This window comes from Astyanax mexicanus, chromosome 21, assembly GCF_023375975.1.
Source record: "Astyanax mexicanus isolate ESR-SI-001 chromosome 21, AstMex3_surface, whole genome shotgun sequence".
Taxonomy (NCBI): domain Eukaryota; kingdom Metazoa; phylum Chordata; class Actinopteri; order Characiformes; family Acestrorhamphidae; genus Astyanax; species Astyanax mexicanus.
In genome coordinates this window covers 16,778,087-16,794,201 of record NC_064428.1, presented here as the reverse complement: position 1 = coordinate 16,794,201, position 16,115 = coordinate 16,778,087, and the positions used below count along the sequence as shown (strand labels likewise).

At 39.4% G+C, this 16,115-nt stretch overlaps 1 protein-coding gene across 2 annotated transcripts; it reads left to right on the top strand.

The window, feature by feature from the left end:
• The first annotated feature begins 388 nt into the window (after nt 1-388).
• On the top strand, nt 389-13,759 carry zgc:77849 (telomere attrition and p53 response 1 protein). 2 transcript variants are annotated; one of them, XM_049469225.1, is made up of 5 exons: nt 389-772; nt 3,831-3,933; nt 8,337-8,417; nt 12,022-12,297; nt 12,464-13,759. In XM_049469225.1, the coding sequence occupies exons 1-5, from the start codon at nt 650-652 to the stop codon at nt 12,703-12,705; spliced, it is 825 nt and encodes a 274-aa protein (XP_049325182.1). In that variant the 5' UTR covers nt 389-649; the 3' UTR covers nt 12,706-13,759. The 2 variants fall into 2 exon arrangements, with proteins under 2 accessions (XP_049325182.1, XP_007260326.1); XM_007260264.4 differs by lacking the exon at nt 3,831-3,933 and having other exon boundaries at nt 393-845.
• Nucleotides 13,760-16,115: the final 2,356 nt, after the last annotated feature.

Here is a 16,115-nt window from a genome sequence, read left to right as displayed (position 1 = left end):
TAAAAATTCTGAAAAATGGGTGGCCTTCCCCTTTAAGCACGTTCAGCTGTGCTGGGTTTGTTTTCAGCTGGAGTAAACACCACCCTCTGCAGACTGTGGGGTGTATCACACAAAAAAACACTCCTAACAAACTCGTTATTGTCTTTCCGAAGCTAATTCTGTTTAGAATAGGGATCCAAGCTGCTTTATTTCGAAGTTGCGCGATTTTAATCGTACATTTTTCCCAGCTGTGGCTTTTTAAAAAGTGCAGGAACATGGGCGGGGCCAAGCTTGTTTTTCTGTGACGGCCAAATGCGCTGGGACGCTGTGTCCAATCAGAGAGGGCAGCACTGCCCGAGAGCTACGCCCACATGAGGGAAAAGCCAATTGCAGCGCGACCTGGGCGGGTTTAGCCCTGAGTTGTTTTCGCTTCGCTTTCCTCCTCCTCTTGCTAGTTTTGTTTGTGAGCCGGCAGAGAGGAGAAGACGACGGACGGACGGACCGACCGACAGACTCGCAGACAGACGGACTATGGCACTCAGAGTCTAGGTCTCCGCACACACAGCTGTCGGATGAGGCGTCGTTTAGAAACAGCAGCGGTGAAATTGTGAACAGACGAGCGACAGACGACAGTAGGAAGCCGGTGCGAGAGTCGTGTTCGTCGGCAGCGATGGAGGAGAAGAAGGAGGAGAGCGAGGCGGAGATCCAGGAGCACGGACCCGAGCACTGGTTCTCCAAATGGGAGCGGCAGTGCCTGGCCGAGGCCGAGCAGGACGAGCAGAGCGAGGAGGACGTGGACCAGAGCCAGCAGAAACTCTGGCACCTCTTCCAGAACTCCGCCACGGCGGTCGCCCAACTTTATAAAGGTCCGCAGCAGAGCGACGACGACCGAACAAACAAAACACGGATCCCCAGTTAGCCTAGCCTACGTTAGCTTAGCATATCTTAGCTTAGCTTCAGGCATAGCAACGGCGAACAAAGGGTAGCGGGTAACCCGTCAGATATAGTCCCGAACCGGCGTAACTACGCTGGGGTAGCTCATAAATCGCGTCCGTTGTGTGAACTGGTAGTTCGTAAGCGTTAGCTAAGCTAACTAAATAGCTACAACGGTTATCTATCTATGTATCTAGTTGGTTAGTTACACTAACTTACGCCATTATTGGCTTACTATTATTATTAGTATTAGCCGATAACGTTTTTAGTGAAGGTCGCTAGGTAATGGGTTAGCTGGCTAAGCTAACGCTAACTGTTAGCTAGCAAACCTTCATAGCTATAACGTTAGCTCTTTAGCTAGCTAACTTCAGATAAATGTGAAAATAAAAAAAAACTAACATTAATAGTCAGTAAGTTCGGGAGTTCTCTGTTAAACCCCGTAAAATAACCGAGCCCAGATACAAAGTGGCCGTTTATGTTCGTTTAGAAACGCTGATAGCTGTCGTTTACTGGAACAAAATGGCGAAGTGCAGGGAGGAGTTCCTCCCTGGGTGAAAATAACTCAAGCACTTTTGAGGTCCAAAAGCTTCTCAGCTGTCACCCCGGCCCCTCACACCAGCCCCAGAGAGAGGCAGTGCGGTTTATGGAACACAGATGCTCTAAAAAGATGTTTAACGTGTTTAAAAAGCAGTGAATAAGAGCGCTGTGACAAAATGGCGAAGGCAGGATTAGCTTGGTTAGCCGAGTTGTTGTGGTCGGCCCCGCGACTCGTTTGGCCGTAGAGTCCCGTTTACCGTGAACTCCGTGTTTACTGTAGTTCAGTTAACCAATAAAATATATTAATATTTATCTAGTAGCTTCACTTTGAGCTTCATTAAGACGACAGCCAGCTCTTCCCGTGGGCCAGTTAGCTCAGGCTAGCTATCTGACAAAGACAGAGCTTCTTATGGTGCAATCTTTCAGATAAACTAACCCCACTACTCCCAACAAAATGGCGCGGCGTCGGGCTTCTACAAATCTAACAGAACTCTGGGGCGAGTAGCTTACTAATGTGTCTGTGATGGGAAGGTTATGTCTGATCTTAATTGTTAGTCTTTGTCTTCACAATATAAAGGTTGCTGATCGGGTCATAAAAGGCCTCAGCAACCTTAATGATTAAGTTGTAGTATATTTTCGTATTCTCTAATTTCTAGATCACTTAAAAGTGTTGTCAATTAGGTTAGAATATCTCACAGCAGGACAAGTTATTAAATATAGAGAATTGTTCTCTCACTTGTCTGAAAGGAATTGTTCCTGATCAGATCATAAACATCCACAGCAATCATAATGACCAAAAGTAGGATAATGTCATGTTCCCTGAGACAGTATAACAATTCCTGATTAGATCATAAAAGGCCACACCAACCTTAATTATTAGATGTAGGGTCTTGTCTTCATTGTCTTCTCAGAATGTATTGCTGATCAGACAACAAATGGCCTCAGCAACCTTAATGATTAGTGGTAGGGTCTTTTTGTGTTCTACTATTGGTTCACTCATGGTTAAGTGTTACCAATTAGGTATAGGGTATTTTTTTTTATTTTTTATTTGTTCACTTAATTAAGTGTTGCCAGTTGGATTAGAATATCTCACAGCAGCTCAGGTTATTAGATGTAGAGAATTGTTCTCTTACATGTCCAAAGGAATTCTTACTGACCAGCTCATAAACATCCAAAGCAACCTTAATTTCCAAAAGTAACATAAGGCCAGCTTCCTTGACACAGTATAAATGTTCCTGATCAGATCGCAAAAGGCCACAGCAACCTTAATTATTCGATGTAGGAACTTGTTTTCTTCATTGTCTTCCCAATATAAATGTTGCTAATTGGTTCATAAATGGCCTCAGCAACCTCAGCAATGATTAGGTGTAAGATCTTTTCATGTTCTTTATTAGTTCACTTAATTGTCAAGTGTTGCCAATGATGTTATTATATCTGACTGCAGCCCAAGTTATTGGATGTGGGGAATGGTTCTCTTATTTGTCCAATGGAATTATTACTGTTCAGATCATAAACATCAGCAGGAGCCTTAATTACCAAAAGGAGGATAATGTCATATTCCCTGACACAGTATAACAGTTTTTGATCAGATCATTAAAGGCCACACCAATCTTAATTGTTAGGTGTAGTATCTTCTGGTATTGGTATCTAATTAGTGTTGTTAAGAATTAACAAAGTTTTGGGATATGAACCACACCTCAAGTTCCCTAGCTCCTCCCCCTGGTCCTATATATATACCTCCCAGGTGCTCCTCACCTACGTGACTTTCGACCTCGCACCCGCCTCCACCCCATCACCACCCTCATCTTAATCTCTTACCTAGCTGCGGGGGGGATTTGGCTTGAGAACCGTCCCAAGCTGTTCTGAACTGTACCCCAAGTATCATCATCACAGTTCCCCTCCCCGCATGGTGTAGGCGGGGTTCATTATAGCAAAGTTCACTTATCGTTAAGTGTAACTAATTAGATTAGATTAGAATATCTCACAGCAGCCTAAGATATTCGATGTAGAGAATTGTTCTCTTACTTGTTACTGATCAGATTATACAAATCCACAGCAAGCTTATTTAAAGGGGCTGGAAATGATCCTACTTGTCCAGTGGAGGTGTTGTAGATTGGATCAAAAATACCTACAGCAACCTTAATTATTAGATGTAGGATATTGTCATCTTCCGTGACCCAGTATAAATATTGTTGATCAGATCATAAGGCCACAGCAACCATAATGATTAGATGTTAGAACTTGTCGCTTTTCTCAATACATGTGTTGCTGTTTGGATTATAAATGGCCTCAGCAACCTTAATGATTAGATATTGTATATTTCCATCTTTTTTTATTCCATGGAGGTGTTGCTATTCACACCATAAGGCCACAGCAAGCAGGACGAGCAGGACGAGCAGAGCGAGGAGGACGTGGACCAGAGCCAGCAGAAACTCTGGCACCTCTTCCAGAACTCCGCCACGGCGGTCGCCCAGCTTTATAAAGGTCCGCAGCAGAGCGACGACGACCGAACAAACAAAACACGGATCCCCAGTTAGCCTAGCCTACGTTAGCTTAGCATATCTTAGCTTAGCTTCAGGCATAGCAACGGCGAACAAAGGGTAGCGGGTAACCCGTCAGATATAGTCCCGAACCGGCGTAACTACGCTGGGGTAGCTCATAAATCGCGTCCGTTGTGTGAACTGGTAGTTCGTAAGCGTTAGCTAAGCTAACTAAATAGCTACAACGGTTATCTATCTATGTATCTAGTTGGTTAGTTACACTAACTTACGCCATTATTGGCTTACTATTATTATTAGTATTAGCCGATAACGTTTTTAGTGAAGGTCGCTAGGTAATGGGTTAGCTGGCTAAGCTAACGCTAACTGTTAGCTAGCAAACCTTCATAGCTATAACGTTAGCTCTTTAGCTAGCTAACTTCAGATAAATGTGAAAATAAAAAAAAACTAACATTAATAGTCAGTAAGTTCGGGAGTTCTCTGTTAAACCCCGTAAAATAACCGAGCCCAGATACAAAGTGGCCGTTTATGTTCGTTTAGAAACGCTGATAGCTGTCGTTTACTGGAACAAAATGGCGAAGTGCAGGGAGGAGTTCCTCCCTGGGTGAAAATAACTCAAGCACTTTTGAGGTCCAAAAGCTTCTCAGCTGTCACCCCGGCCCCTCACACCAGCCCCAGAGAGAGGCAGTGCGGTTTATGGAACACAGATGCTCTAAAAAGATGTTTAACGTGTTTAAAAAGCAGTGAATAAGAGCGCTGTGACAAAATGGCGAAGGCAGGATTAGCTTGGTTAGCCGAGTTGTTGTGGTCGGCCCCGCGACTCGTTTGGCCGTAGAGTCCCGTTTACCGTGAACTCCGTGTTTACTGTAGTTCAGTTAACCAATAAAATATATTAATATTTATCTAGTAGCTTCACTTTGAGCTTCATTAAGACGACAGCCAGCTCTTCCCGTGGGCCAGTTAGCTCAGGCTAGCTATCTGACAAAGACAGAGCTTCTTATGGTGCAATCTTTCAGATAAACTAACCCCACTACTCCCAACAAAATGGCGCGGCGTCGGGCTTCTACAAATCTAACAGAACTCTGGGGCGAGTAGCTTACTAATGTGTCTGTGATGGGAAGGTTATGTCTGATCTTAATTGTTAGTCTTTGTCTTCACAATATAAAGGTTGCTGATCGGGTCATAAAAGGCCTCAGCAACCTTAATGATTAAGTTGTAGTATATTTTCGTATTCTCTAATTTCTAGATCACTTAATAGTGTTGTCAATTAGGTTAGAATATCTCACAGCAGGACAAGTTATTAAATATAGAGAATTGTTCTCTCACTTGTCTGAAAGGAATTGTTCCTGATCAGATCATAAACATCCACAGCAATCATAATGACCAAAAGTAGGATAATGTCATGTTCCCTGAGACAGTATAACAATTCCTGATTAGATCATAAAAGGCCACACCAACCTTAATTATTAGATGTAGGGTCTTGTCTTCATTGTCTTCTCAGAATGTATTGCTGATCAGACAACAAATGGCCTCAGCAACCTTAATGATTAGTGGTAGGGTCTTTTTGTGTTCTACTATTGGTTCACTCATGGTTAAGTGTTACCAATTAGGTATAGGGTATTTTTTTTTATTTTTTATTTGTTCACTTAATTAAGTGTTGCCAGTTGGATTAGAATATCTCACAGCAGCTCAGGTTATTAGATGTAGAGAATTGTTCTCTTACATGTCCAAAGGAATTCTTACTGACCAGCTCATAAACATCCAAAGCAACCTTAATTTCCAAAAGTAACATAAGGCCAGCTTCCTTGACACAGTATAAATGTTCCTGATCAGATCGCAAAAGGCCACAGCAACCTTAATTATTCGATGTAGGAACTTGTTTTCTTCATTGTCTTCCCAATATAAATGTTGCTAATTGGTTCATAAATGGCCTCAGCAACCTCAGCAATGATTAGGTGTAAGATCTTTTCATGTTCTTTATTAGTTCACTTAATTGTCAAGTGTTGCCAATGATGTTATTATATCTGACTGCAGCCCAAGTTATTGGATGTGGGGAATGGTTCTCTTATTTGTCCAATGGAATTATTACTGTTCAGATCATAAACATCAGCAGGAGCCTTAATTACCAAAAGGAGGATAATGTCATATTCCCTGACACAGTATAACAGTTTTTGATCAGATCATTAAAGGCCACACCAATCTTAATTGTTAGGTGTAGTATCTTCTGGTATTGGTATCTAATTAGTGTTGTTAAGAATTAACAAAGTTTTGGGATATGAACCACACCTCAAGTTCCCTAGCTCCTCCCCCTGGTCCTATATATATACCTCCCAGGTGCTCCTCACCTACGTGACTTTCGACCTCGCACCCGCCTCCACCCCATCACCACCCTCATCTTAATCTCTTACCTAGCTGCGGGGGGGATTTGGCTTGAGAACCGTCCCAAGCTGTTCTGAACTGTACCCCAAGTATCATCATCACAGTTCCCCTCCCCGCATGGTGTAGGCGGGGTTCATTATAGCAAAGTTCACTTATCGTTAAGTGTAACTAATTAGATTAGATTAGAATATCTCACAGCAGCCTAAGATATTCGATGTAGAGAATTGTTCTCTTACTTGTTACTGATCAGATTATACAAATCCACAGCAAGCTTATTTAAAGGGGCTGGAAATGATCCTACTTGTCCAGTGGAGGTGTTGTAGATTGGATCAAAAATACCTACAGCAACCTTAATTATTAGATGTAGGATATTGTCATCTTCCGTGACCCAGTATAAATATTGTTGATCAGATCATAAGGCCACAGCAACCATAATGATTAGATGTTAGAACTTGTCGCTTTTCTCAATACATGTGTTGCTGTTTGGATTATAAATGGCCTCAGCAACCTTAATGATTAGATATTGTATATTTCCATCTTTTTTTATTCCATGGAGGTGTTGCTATTCACACCATAAGGCCACAGCAATGTTAATTGTTAAATGTAAGATATTGTCATCTTCCTCAACCCAATGTAAATGCTGCTGATCAGCTCATAAAAGGCCAAACAACCTCAGTTGTTCTGTGTAGGTTCTTTTCGTGCTTTCCCATTATTTAACTTTTTGTTAAGTGTTGCTATTGGTTCATTATCTCTCACGGCAACCTTAGTTACAAACTTGTCAACTTCATTGTCTTTCCAATATAAGTGTTGCTGAGTGGATAATAATGCCTTCAGCAACCTATGATTAGTTGTAGGATCTATTCGTGTTTTTTTTTATTAGTTCTCTTATTATTAAGTGCTATTAATTGGATTGTAAGATCTCACAGCAACCTTCATTTTTAGATGTTGGGTATGTTCACCTTCCTGGGCTCAGTATAAATGTTGCCACAACAGACTTATCATTGCGGGTAGTTATTGTAGGTTTTCTCTCTTTCTGCCATCAGTTCACTTATTGTTAACTGTTAATGACCGGATCATAACACACAACAATAATAGCAATCCTAATTGTTTGGTCTGAAATCTCTCACTTGTGTATTGTTGATCTTAAACGGCCCCAGCAAACCGTTCATTTTAGCTGTAGGTTCTACTCTTGCTCGTATATTAGTTTGCATACTGTTAAATGTTGCCGATCAGATCATAAATTGCTATAGCATTTTAATAGATGTAATGTATTGTCCCCTTTCTTGTCTGAATGGAAGCGTTACTAATCGAATCATGATTTGCTTCAGCAACCTTCATTTTTAAATGTAGTACATTCTTGTGTTCTAGAGTTAGTTCAGTTAATGTTAAATATGGCTGACCATAAACAGCCATAGCATACTTTTATTTTTAGGTGTAGGATCTACTCTACATAATGTTAAACTTTGCTAATCGGATCGTAAACATCCACATCTATCTTAATTGATAGGTGTAGGATCTTCTCATGTTTCTATATGAGTTCCCTTAAAGTAGCTGATTGCTTATTATTTGCATATCAGTGCTGTTATTATTTATGTTGCTCATCAAATAATAACTGACAACAGATTTGGAAGAAGAAGCATTGTTTCTTGTTTGTGTATTAGTTCAAAATTAAGTGATACTGCTTGCACAACAACATAATTGTTTGGTGTCTGTGCTAATCATTTATTTGTAGTGAAGTTTAGAGTATCGAGGAAGGGACTGAGCTAAGCTCTTTGTGTAACCTCAGTTCTTAGATTTAGGATTTAGTAATATGTACTCAAATGTAAAAAAGTTCATATTGTGTTCTTATTTCTGACAGTTCTATCATATGTTCAGCTGTGTAAGCACATCTATAAACGGCAGTCTCATGAACACAGACAGGAAATGATGGTGATTGTAGCAGTGGTGGTGATTATGATGACTCGTCTGTTCTTGGAAGGTTAAACGTTTCCCCTCTTCTCCCCCCTGCAGATAGAGTTTGTCAGCAACAAGGGCTTTCTTTGTGGGTTCCTTTTCAAAATGCTGCTACTGCCGTCACCAACCTCTACAAAGGTGAGTTCAAGTCTCTGATGTATTTAATGGGATCTGCTGTTCTACTTTATTGGGTGTATAAAGATGGGGGGCAGGGGTTACTGCAGCGGGTCAGAAGTGCTACAGCTGGGATTCTGTGTCTAATGGTCTAGTAGTATGGTTATAAGACCCTGGGGAAAGGTGGTATCTTTTAGAAACTGACTTTTGGGTGCTACATCTGAATGATTGCATAATGGTGTGACCTCCCAACGAATGAATCTCCAACGAAGACCTATATTTTCTTAGCTTTTTATGATATTTAAGATGCAAGTTTATCTAGTTAAGAGTACCAGCCAAATTCCGTATATGCAGACATAGTGGCTAACATCACCATCTTCCCCATGGCCACCTAAAGTTTGATTTCCTCAGTCAGTTGTGCTGCATCAGACACTATATGTGTGATTTGTTGTTTTGGTTAAGAACATCACAGCAATATAAGAAACATAAACATAAGATACAGCCTGCGTAGCTCATTACCAAAAGCCAAGCTTGATTATGGTCATGGGTCCCTGTCTCAACTGTCCTACCCAAAGACTTTTTTTTTTTCTCAAGAATAAACTGAGAATCACTGTCGCTAGTTCAGTATCAGATTAGAGCTGGGTATTTATGAATACATATCGTTTGTAATATGTTCTCTTATCCTATCAACAATATGCTTTAATAAGCATATTGAGTATGCCGCTGCTTAAAGAAGTTGGGATGGCAGTAGGTAAAGAGAAAATTATATATTTTCCAAACAATGATTAACTACCAATTTATTGTTTCATTATGCTACTCAATTATCGTCATATCAGTAGAATTTAATGGTCTTAAAATGACAATTACATTGTTTATCGCACTAATTTCTTCGGCGTTACACGGTCCTTAAAAATGTTCATGACATGTCTAATCAGAATGATATATCGACCAAAATTGAGGAATTTAATACTGTCCAGCCCTATATCGGGCGTAATTTACCATCAACAAACCTCATGGTGAGTCGACAAGAATTATGATGGGAGTTTGAGTGAGGCTTGATTGTGGGTGCCAGATGGATTGGGCATAGGTTTCTAAAATTGTGCCGGTCTTCAACGTTCCTTGATCCACAGTATCACTTGTGTATTGTTAATATGACGTAGAAGGCATTACCACTTACAGAGGACAGTGCCTTGATTGGTAATGATTGTGACGAGTGGCTTCTGGCTAGAATTGTCTCTAAGCAGAAATCTGTTAGAAATCACATACACATTCAGTGCATGAGGCCCTGAACACGCATCCCACATGTCAGTGTTGTTTAGCTTCCATTGGTTCTTGTCATATTGTGTGCCAGCCTAGTGTGATACCATTTAAGGTTTTAAGGACTCACCTCTGCCTGCAGTTTTGTTAGTAAGATCTCTAAAGATTTTTGAGCCTAACACTGGAACTCTTGGTATGCTGAGGGAACATGAGATCTGGAGCTAAAAAAGCTGTTGCAGTTGTCTTAGCCATCATGGTGAATGTTCTATGAACATTTGTACTGACAAAGCAATGTCTTGATCTCAGGTTGTTGCTGTTTGGCATTCTGAGTGTGTATTTTGCTTGTTTTAAGAACTATTGTCAAAGACCCCAGTTACACCTGGTTACTTCAAGTTTCTAGAGTACGTGAGATGGTCTGAGATGCATTTGAGCCATGTTATAGCAGTGTACACACACATCTGTCTCTGCAAGTTGCTTTCAACAACCAGGAGTTAAAATAAATAATTGGATTTCATTCTAACATATTTGGAAATGCTATTGACTACCAACTGTCAATGCATGCTGCTAAAATCTTATCAGGATACAATCCAGATGCTAGTCAAATGAGGTGATCTGATTCAAGTCCAAGACTAATGGCAATTCAAATCCTGTTCTCTGCCATTATTGGCCAAATACAAAATTATTGTGGCCAGGTCACTTAAAAGTTGGAAATGTCTACTCTTGTATGAGTCATATTTACTAACTGCAGTTTGATTGACACCAGAGAAAGTATTACAGTATGTGCTGCAACAGTCAGAGCAAAAGCAACTTTGGCATTGCTGTGAGAGTTTTTAAGATATGTCTGATCTGGGTTTGGATCTCAGATGCATGCATTGTTTTGGCTGCTCAATTGGCTTTTTTAGTTTATGGCACAAGATCAGCTCTTTTGTCTGGTGTGAGCCAAATAGGACAGTCTTTAGTCCTTTGCTGGGCACCAGCAGCCACATGGCCCACAAACACCTATATTTGTGTTCATTTGCAAGTGAAGAGGATTTCCCAAAGCAAGACAACTTTAGTCCAGGAGTGATACCTTTTTATATTTTTTGCATGGGCTTTCGATGACTTAACTTACTCTGTTGGTTAACTGTGAAATCATGTTTGGGAAAGGACTTCGTCTAGATTTTTTTTTTTGGTATTCAGTTCAGTATATACAGTGACTGAAATGTAGGCTGTAGTCTATTTTAATAATTACAGTATCAGCTTAACATACAATACATGGCTATTTCCTCTATTGTTTTTGCTGACCTTGAAATTGCCCATTACGTTTCTTAGCAAGGAGAGTCTATTAATATGAATGAGCTCTTGTGTTGACTTTGTTATATACACTTCATAATCCAGTTACAGCAGAACAGAAGATTTTGTTAGTAATCTGATCATTCTCACAAACTTGGGTAATCAGATAACAGATACCATACTCCAGTATTCATGTTATATGCACTAAGGAAATTTGATTACTGGGCTAAAATCCAGCTTTCTATTTTTACTATTGTCAGTGGAATATAATATTCGCTCGTTATTTCTGGTACAAAATATTTTTCCCACAGAAAAATAGTAATTGTGACATGCCTAGTTCACAGAAGCAGTCAGTGCGTGTTTAAGTGTGTTGATTGTCAGGCTTGCTGAGATTTTACCTTACCCCGAGTTACTTCCTCTACTATTACTACTTGCAAGTTCAGTTTTAACACAGGCAAAACTGTAATTAATTAATATTTACTGGTGTGCTTTAGCCGAGATGTTAAACACAACAGCTCAGCTCGGCTGAGTTGAAGAGGTTTAGTCGCTATGCTAACAGCTGGGTTCAAGTGGGTTAAAAACTGCTGTGCTAACATACACAGCTGAGTTTATCCACAATGTGGATAAATGTTTATCAGAGCTGGATCACTCGCTGATAGTTGACTGGTTGAAGGGTATGTGCACATCTGCCTTTTCATGACTCTGTGGCAATAGGGAAAGCTTTTTGGTCTTGGAATCCAGTAAAATGTCTCTTTAACTGAGGAAAAAAAACCCTTAAGGAACCACTTTGGGCTAAAATGCATTTTTTTTCAGTGCATTTAAAACACTGATTGTAAACTGTCTTGTCAACAAAAGAACAAAAAGACCAGTTGCATTGGTGTCTTTATCTGCATAGTTGCTGTTTCCACTTTTTCATTTTGTTTACATGGAAAGTTTGAGAGACTCCTCACTGTGCATAAGTAATGTAGGTTGAGGGAGCTCATGTAAAGTATACCTTTGTCCTCAAGCAAATTCAAATAGGTAGCACACCTTTTATTTATTCTTATTCTTTTTTTATGTGTTTAAATTTATGCATTATTCTGTACCCTCATCTCTGCAGAGAGTGTGGAGGCCCACCAGAGAAGCTACGAGCTTGGCATTCAGATTGGCCACCAGCGGCGGAACAAAGATGTGCTGGCCTGGGTAAAGAAGAGGAGGCGGACCATCCGCCGAGAAGACCTTATTAGTTTCCTGTGTGGCAAGGCCCCACCACCCCGCAACTCTAGGGCCCCACCTAGACTGGCCATGGTGTCGCCCAGCCGGCCTGCGTCCTCGGAAACCAGCTCATCCGTGGAGACAGACCTGCAGCCTTTCAGGGAGGCCATTGCTCTGCATGGTGAGTTTATATATATATATATATATATATATATATATATATATATATATATACACATATATATAAAAGAAAAAAAGTTTGACGCATAATTTATACTACCGAGTGCTTGAAAATGCATCACCACAATCAACAATGTGTGTGTGTGTGTGTGCGCATGTTTTCCCAGGCCTAAGTGGTGCCATGGCAAGCATCAGTATGCGCTCTGGAGCCCCAGGCTCGCCCACACACCTGAGCGCCAGCTCAGCCCCTGGGCGCCGCAGGAACGGCCTCCACGACGTCGACCTCAACACCTTCATAGCTGAGGAAATGGCGCTCCACCTGGACAATGGCACTCGGAAACGAAGCTCCGCCCAGTGCAATGACGTCATCACAGACTCACCCACCCACAAGCGCAATAGGATGATCTGAGCTCTCGCGACTGGAGAAAAAATATCGCAGAAAACAAAGTTAAAGTAAAGTAACAGGAAAAAAAAAAGTTAAATAAAAGCGAAAAGAAGCCACTCCTCAAGTCATCCTCCCATCTTTACTCTGACCGGCAGCCGACTTATTCAGATAATTGACCTACGATTGGCCGAAAGAGCCCAGTGGGGTCACAATGGGAGGCGGAGCTCAGTGCAGAGGCCGAAGTGCCCTTCCATATGATTTACGTCTACATAAACACAACATGCACATGTGCGCGCCCACACACAAACACACACAAACGTACCCTACATTCACTCTGGTTCTGTTTATGTCTGGTGGAACATCTCGAGTCTATGAGGTGGCATTAACTAAGGTGCAGGAGAAGGAGAACCGTGTGCAGATTAAGGGCAGAGTGTCATTCTGTGCTGATGTGAGAGCGTGTGCATGTGTATCAAGTGTGTATACATCTATACGTGTGTAAGACTCTTTGTGTATGTATGTGTGGGAGTGAGCGATTGAGAGAGGTGTACCGTGTGTGAGAGTGCACGAGTGTGGTTCCTGCCTCTTCCAACAGCGCCTGTCACTGCCCCAGCTCTCAGCTACCACACTGCGGCTTAAAGAGCAACAAAGGCTTTGTGTATTTTTTTTTTTTTAAGTATTATTTACGATGATATTTTATTTGTTTTTGGTTTTGCCATCTTATTGCTGCTCCAGTAGCAGGCACAAGTGCTCTGATAGCTGTACTTAACTGTACTGAGCACGACCTTGAATCACTTACTTTTCTTCTCTTATGAAATTCTTCTCTTATGAAATTCATCCTCTCTCTATGCGTTCATTCTATCACCCCTTTCCCCCTCTCTCTTTTTCTCTCCCATATCCCCTCTCTCTCTCTGCTCCTTCCCAGCACCTTTGTCTCCAGTGTAACATTATGTAATGTAAATAACTGTAGGTGCTGACATAGACTTGTGGTACATATTGTAAAAAAAGAGCTGTGCAGAGACCATTGAATTGTTAATGTACAATAATGATTCTTGCATTAAAGAAATCAAGCTTTTAACTATCTCTTCCTCTTCTGGCTGTCATGTAAGACTCCCCCTGCAGCCAGCACATCTTTAGCTGAACTTTATGCTGCTGTGATGCTGGAAGTATGTATGTATGTATGTATGTATGTATGTATGTATGTATGTATGTATGTATGTATGTATGTATGTATGTATGTATGTATGTATGTATGTATGTATGTATGTATGTATGTATGTATGTATGTATGTATGTATGTATGTATGTATGTATGTATGTATGTATGTATGTATGTATGTATGTATGTATGTATGTATGTATGTATGTATGTATGTATGTATGTATGTATGTATGTATGTATGTATGTATGTATGTATGTATGTATGTATGTATGTATGTATGTATGTATGTATGTATGTATGTATGTATGTATGTATGTATGTATGTATGTATGTATGTATGTATGTATGTATGTATGTATGTATGTATGTATGTATGTATGTATGTATGTATGTATGTATGTATGTATGTATGTATGTATGTATGTATGTATGTATGTATGTATGTATGTATGTATGTATGTATGTATGTATGTATGTATGTATGTATGTATGTATGTATGTATGTATGTATGTATGTATGTATGTATGTATGTATGTATGTATGTATGTATGTATGTATGTATGTATGTATGTATGTATGTATGTATGTATGTATGTATGTATGTATGTATGTATGTATGTATGTATGTATGTATGTATGTATGTATGTATGTATGTATGTATGTATGTATGTATGTATGTATGTATGTATGTATGTATGTATGTATGTATGTATGTATGTATGTATGTATGTATGTATGTATGTATGTATGTATGTATGTATGTATGTATGTATGTATGTATGTATGTATGTATGTATGTATGTATGTATGTATGTATGTATGTATGTATGTATGTATGTATGTATGTATGTATGTATGTATGTATGTATGTATGTATGTATGTATGTATGTATGTATGTATGTATGTATGTATGTATGTATGTATGTATGTATGTATGTATGTATGTATGTATGTATGTATGTATGTATGTATGTATGTATGTATGTATGTATGTATGTATGTAAATTGAGTGCTTTTAATGTGTCACACAAAAACCTATTTATCTATAAAATGACAGTTTTACAGGAGAAGGGAAGAAAACCTTTACATGAAAAAAAATGTCAGAAACTAAGAAACACACAAACAGACAAACAAAGGGGTTTTGTTAAAAAAAAAAAATGTTGCATATTTTGCCATTCAAACTCAATACACAATTCAGTGGATTTGATGTGAAATGTTTTATTTATCATTGAAACTAACTACTGATGTAATGCTTGCTGACAACATTTAAAATGCAGCTCACACTTGCATTGTGGTATTAAAAGCATTGCCATTAGTGGCACTTTTTGAAACGCAACTTTAAATGGCCATAAAACGTTGAATCCACACATTAAATTGTGGTAATGTAGTGGTGGTTTTAATTGTTTCACCCCTATATGTGCGCACACAAGACAGAGGTGTAGGACTTGCTGGTTATTATAGAAACGTGAAATCTGAAACAGTTTTTCAGGAGCAACTTGAATGTAAAGTGTATCTGTTTAAAGTGTCATGTTTCTGGAATGTATTGTGATGAAATTTTAGCCATATGCTTTGCACTTGGTAGACAAATGCGTCTCCAGTTAGACAGAAATCTGATTGCTGTGTGGGACAGGATATTAAAGTTATTAAATAATTATTACTAGGAAGAAATCTGGTTGAACTGGATTAAGTGCAGCAAATTTAGAACATATCAATCTACTGGGTATGGTAAGGTGGTTGATTCATATATTTTATTTATTTAGAATTTGCTACAATTGATGCACTAAATTCTGCAACATTACATATTCTGGAAAATCTCTTTAAATGTAAGATTTTTTTCCCCCCAGAACAGAGCATTTAACCTCTAAACCCCATAGCTATTTTTTTTACTTAAAATTCCTTTTAAGTAAAAAAAAACTGTTGATAGGTGCTAAAACAATTACCCACTGACTTTGTTTGGACACTTTTGGAGACAGACCAAGTTGAGTGTAAACTCTATGAGTGAGTCCATTATCCCCGGAAAGACAGACAATGGTTTTCGAATCCGTTTTTTTAGTGGTTAAAAACAGCTAGTAACATGCATACATCTCTCAGTGAGCTGTCAATTAATACTGTTAAGGTAAAAATACATTTATTCTATTTTTATTTTGATACAGAGACCTTACACACCTTATCTTGCCTTTCAGATACAGCCAGGATTTGGCAATTTACTGAAGATTTGAATCAGGTTGGTTTGAACAGAAAATAACCAAACTTCACTGAAATCCTGTATTA